The sequence below is a fragment of the Labeo rohita genome, chromosome 21 (genome assembly GCF_022985175.1).
Source record: "Labeo rohita strain BAU-BD-2019 chromosome 21, IGBB_LRoh.1.0, whole genome shotgun sequence".
NCBI lineage: Eukaryota > Metazoa > Chordata > Actinopteri > Cypriniformes > Cyprinidae > Labeo > Labeo rohita.
Window position 1 is genome coordinate 24,662,401 of NC_066889.1, and position 5,948 is coordinate 24,668,348.

The 5,948-nt window shown below is 31.2% G+C and overlaps 1 protein-coding gene across 1 annotated transcript; it reads left to right on the forward strand.

The window, feature by feature from the left end:
* Window positions 1–2,497: 2,497 nt before the first annotated feature.
* On the forward strand, window positions 2,498–5,696 carry esm1 (endothelial cell-specific molecule 1). The gene is made up of 3 exons (XM_051092417.1): window positions 2,498–3,006; window positions 4,768–4,911; window positions 5,068–5,696. The coding sequence occupies exons 1-3, from the start codon at window positions 2,694–2,696 to the stop codon at window positions 5,148–5,150; spliced, it is 540 nt and encodes a 179-aa protein (XP_050948374.1). The 5' UTR covers window positions 2,498–2,693; the 3' UTR covers window positions 5,151–5,696.
* The last annotated feature ends 252 nt before the right edge of the window (window positions 5,697–5,948 follow it).

A 5,948-nucleotide genomic window follows, 5' to 3' on the forward strand; every position in this document is an offset into this window, starting at 1 on the left:
GTTCCATGAAGATATTTTGTAAATTTCCTACCGTAAATATATTAAAACTTAATTTATGATTAGTAATATGCATTGCTAAGACTTTTATTTGGACAACTTTAAAGGCAATTTTCTCAGTATTTAGATTTTTTTACACCCTCAGATTCCAGATTTTCAAATAGCCGTATTTCAGCCAAATATTGTCCTAAGCATATTCAGCTTTCAGGTGATGTATAAATCTCAATTTCAAAAAACTGACCCTTATGACTGGTTTTGTGGTCCAGGGTCACATTAAATAACTTTAAAATAAAATCTTACACCTGATCTTCCTGAGGAGTGATTTATACAGTTTGAAACTAGGCACGACAGCATATGAAGCTTCAGGTTCAATGCAACAAGCAAAAATATGAATTGTTGTGTTTACAGACAGTCCTTGAACAAGACAGTGCTACTTGTTCTGGCCTTTGGCAAACCAAAGTATGGTGCATTTCCGCCAACTACTGGACTGGAGTCTGGGGAGCGTCGGGTTGGAGGTGATTGAAAGCAAAAAGCTGATTTTATGCAACAGCGTCATCTAGTGATGGATTTCCTGGATTGCACCCTTTAGCGTATGAAAGACTTTTGTGTTTTTTTTTCTTCAAAAATATGTATTTATAAAGACTTTGACTGCTGGAGTTTAAAGAGTTTAATTTTCAAGATACATAGTATACACAGATGTCTCATTAATATTCAACTGAATGCTAATTTTGTAAACCTAATATAGGCCTAATGTAATAATATTAGACTATTCCAAGATGACATTTTCTATCAGGTCAATGTTTTAATAACATTTAAATGACTAAAAGCATCATAAATAGTATCTTGATGTCAGATTTAGAAAAAAAAAATCCAGAGAACTGCAGATTATTTTATGAGGTTTGGCCCTTTTTGACTACCCCATAAACTAAAATGGATCACGTTATTAGATATATTTCAATATTTACATAGGCCTCTTTTTTATATTGTTCAGGTAAGATTAAAAGAATTAAAATGTAAGCTTCGACATGTTATATTTACATTATTGTATTAATCCATTAAGGTATCCAAAGACACTTATCTTATCTAAATAAATGTAAGTGATAGGTTTGCTACAGACTAAAGTTTTTGAACAGTAAGATTTTTAATCTTTTGTAAAGAAGTCTCACCGAGCCTGCTTTTATTTGATTCAAAGTACAGCAAAAACAGTAAAAGTTTTGAAATATTATTACTATTTAAAATAACTGCTTTCTATTTTAAAATGTAATTTATTCCGGTGATTTCAAAGCTGAATTTAAAACATGATCCTTCAGAAATTATTCTAATAATCTGATTTTCTGATCAAAAACATTTCTTATTATTATTATGATAAAAACAGCTGAGTAGAATTTTTTCAGGTCTCTTTGATGAATAGAAAGTTCAGAAGAACAGCATTTATCTGAAATAGAAATATTTTGTAACATTATAAATGTCGTTATCATCACTTCTGATCAATTTAAAGCATCCTTGCTAAATAAAAGTATAAATGTTTATATTTTTTCCCCCAAAAAAAACAAAAAACAAAAAAAAAAAACATTATACTGACTCCATGCTTTTGAATGGTATAGTGTATAATAGTACAAAAAAAATATTATATTTTTTTATTATTATATTATATTATATTTTATTTTATTTTTATTTCAGATAAATGCTTATCTTTGGATCTTTCTATTCTAAAAAATCCTGAAAAAAAAAAAACTGTTTTAAATATTGATAATTATAATAATAATAGTAATAATGATAATAATGTTATAAAAATGTAAATAAAATGTAATAAAAATGTTTCCTGAACATCAAATAAGCACATTAGAATGATTTCTGAAGGTTTATGTTATAATGAAGACTAGAGTAATGATGCTGAAAATGTAGCTTTAATCACTAGAATAAATTACATTTTAAAATATATTCAAATAGAAAACAGTTATTTTAAATAGTAAAAATATTTCAGAATTTTACTGTTTTTGCTGCACTTTAAATCAAATAAATGCAGGCTTGGTGAGCAGAAGAGACTTAAAAAAAACATTAAAATCATTAAAAATCTTACTGATCAAAAACTTTTGACTCGCAGTGTACAGTATATTGCACATTTAATATTTAATTTAATCAAGTGTGGCAATAGTACTTGTAAATAAAACTATCACTGATTACTGAAAAAAGGTTACTTGCCGTTTCTTTGTAATTATTTGTGAAATTTGCAAGCAATTTCTGCAGTTTCACCACCATGTTCTTAGTGTAATTAAATTCTCAAAAAGGGACTTGATTTAACTCTCAAATGACTCAAACCTAAAACATCTTGTCATGCACGTTCACGCAAGGAACAAGAAGCCGTGGGTGTCACGAAGGTCATCTTGAAGAACCTTCAAACAAACAACTCCAGACTTCAGTGATGACATCAATTCCTGGATGGCAGCACGGCTCTAATTCCACTTCCACGCCGGATTTCTAAAACAGGGAAGGGGGGAGGCTGGCAAATAGACAACAACACCGGATTGAGGAAATTGACGAGGGCATACTATGTGCAAAACAAACTTGTTTAAAGCTGACAGCCATGCAGCCCGAGCTGTTTCACTCACTATCGCATCTAAGAAGAGGACAGCTCCTCCCTAGTGCACTAGACCCGAGGACAGCATCCAGCGTGGTGTTCGCTAACACTTCAAGTCATGCGTTTTTTGTACGCGATCCCGATGTTGTTGCTGATGGTGCTCGGAGATGCTGCTGACGCCTGGGGCCCCGGTGCTAAATACGCCGTCAACTGCCCGGACAAATGCAACCCCGCGCTGTGCGGCTCGACGCAGCGCTGCAGGCGCACGGTGCTGGATGACTGCGGATGCTGCCAGGTCTGCGCCGCGGGACGGGGAGAGCACTGCTACCGGACCGTGTCCGGGATGCACGGCGTTAAGTGCGGACCGGGACTCTTCTGCGACTTCTACAAGGATGAGGACGATTATGGAGATGAATATGGCATCTGTAAAGGTACGGGCTGATGTGTGCACCTGTTTGGGCAGATGGGATTGTGGGGGGGGATTGGCATATATTCAAAGAATTATGTGTTGAACATAAACAAAAAATAAGTTCAAATCAAATGTAACTTTTAGAGCAAGAGAGAGCTTGAAATAAATGAACTTAATATGATGACAGAGAAAAACACGAATTTCTCTCTCTCTCTCTCTTTTTTTTTTTTTTTTTCTTTATATTTTAATTCCTTCTAATTATATATATATATATATATATACACACACACACACACACATATCCTTATGAGAAGTATTTAGCATGGATTTGTAACTATAATTACTTTTTAATGTAATGTTAATATATAATATAATGTAAACTTAATACAATATTTAATATAAAACATATTAAATAAAAAAAATATATATAGCTTTCCACTGAAGTTGACATGTATCTATATCTTAAAAATCAAACCTTTAATATTGTGTCTCCTATCATCAAGATAGTCTTCATAAATTAAAAAAGTTTAAAAAAAATAAAATAATAATAAAACCATGAAAATGGTGTTGCAAACAAGTTGGGTAGAAGAAAATGTGCATGCGAAAAATAAATAAATAAATAAAAGAAAATAATTATTTATTATTATTATTAATGATGGCCTATACAAATAAAACACACACAAAAAAACTTTACAACAAAAGTCACAAAGTGACAAAGTCAATCATGATATTCTTCATAAATTAAAATATAAAAAATTGATTAAATAAATGAATAAAACCATGAAAAAATAAAATAATGATTTATTATTATTAATAATGATGCACTATACAAATACAAATTAATGATGCCTTATACAAATACAAAAAAATTCTAATTCAAAGTAAACACACACAAAAAAACTTTAAAACAAAAGTCACAAAGTAACAAAGTCAATCAAGTCTTCATAAATAATAATAAAAAAATATATAATGAAATAATAATAATAATAATCCATAAAACCATGAATATGGTGTTCCAAACAAGTTGGGTAGAAGAAAATGTGCATGCAACAAAAAAAGGAAATAATAAAATAAAATAAAACAATAAAATAAAATTAAATAATTATTTATTATTATTAATGATGCCCTATACAAATAAAATATTTTATATCAAATTCAAATTAAACACATGAAAAAACTAAAGTGACAGCCAAAAGTGATATGAAAGGGAAAAAACAAAAACATATATATACATTTCTTTAATATATCTATAGTTTTTGTAATGTCTGTCCTGACAAATTGCTTTAATTTTTCATATTGTGCGATTTCAATTTTTTTACTAGTTGGCATGTCACACAGCTTTGTCACACTTGCTCAAGGCAGTTAAGTTGTATTTTTTAGAAAATATTCAAATATTTATCAAAATCCTCAAGATTTGCTAAAGATTTTGAGGTGATCTCAGGTTACAGGTTAAAGAACAGTTCAGCAAAGAAAACTTGCCGCCAAGTCTCTTTTCTGTCCCCTAAATTATTACTTAAAGTATTATGTAAGAACAACGTGAGTTGGTGAATGAACACTCATTGCTTTGTATTGGTGAAACACACTCCTTCCACACCAATTACTCACACTCAGCCCTTTAATTGAGTCTTACCCTGAATCTTAGACGTAAGTGAGCCTTCTAATCCTTTTACACAAACAACGGATCAGCAGTGAGCAAATATCCTCAAAAAGAGGCTTTGGTAATGACAAGTGTTAAAGATGTGCTATATATTTACTATAGAAATGTTTGTGTTTCTCCTATCAGACTGCATGTACGGAACGTATGGCATGGAATGTCGGAAAACGTGCAACTGTAAAGCAGGTGGATTGTGTGACAGGGAAACGGGCGCTTGTCTCTCCTTTAAATTCTTGGCTAAAATGGCCATGCTGAAATCTCATTCAAGTGAAGGTGAGTTTATTGTTTATTAAAGCAAACAAAATCATTTATTTCTGAATCAAAAAATGTTAAAATATATTTTAAAAAGTGTGCTTTGATATAAAGTGACATTATGCGAAATCTTATTATTATTATTTAAATTATTGTTTTATTTTTATTGTATGACAGGTAATGAAGTGGGTTCGGGCGACGGCAACACTGCAACCAGCAGCAATCGCTCTTCCGCTCGCAATTTTCTCACCCCTCGCTGACAGCAACTCTCCATCTTCGGTTTAGTCAGTGTACATGTAGCATAATAAATTAAAGGACCAAATGGATATATTTTAATATGTTTAAAGGGTCATGCGTTTTATTCTGTATATTTTACAGATGTGTATGCCAGTTACGTCTTTATTCCAACGCATGTCTACATGCATTCACATGCACACAAATAAACATAGTTTAAAGCAGAGTTTGATATCACAATAATCATGTTCCCGCAGGGGCTCATTATGCTGAAATACATAACTGAGATGTCAAAATTGTGGTTGAACTGAATGAAGACACACAAACTCTTTTACATTATGAATGTATTACAATTAAATCATATTTAATGAGATATGTATTCTAAGATTATACACCAGACTCACTTCCAAGGAGGTTATTATAAATTATGGACTGTATATCCTTCAAATCTGTGTTTAAATTATTCTCTGTGAATCTTTGCTTTAAAAAAAACCCTCTTGAAAGAGATATGAATTCTTACTGCTTTATGTATGAGATTTAAATTAAACAAAGTAATTATATGAGGAAAAATACACAGTCTCTTGTCGTTGTTTTGCCATTTTTTATTTAGCCTAATGTCTCTGTGTAAAACATTTTAAAAGTGTGGAAAACTTGTAAAATTATATATATAGTCAAAAGTTTACATACACCTTGCGGAATCTGCAAAATGTTAATTATTTTACTAAAATAAGTGGGATCATACAAAGTGCATGTTGTTTTTTTCTTTAGTACTGACCTGAATAAGATATTCCACATAAAAGATGTTCACATAGTCCACAAGCGAA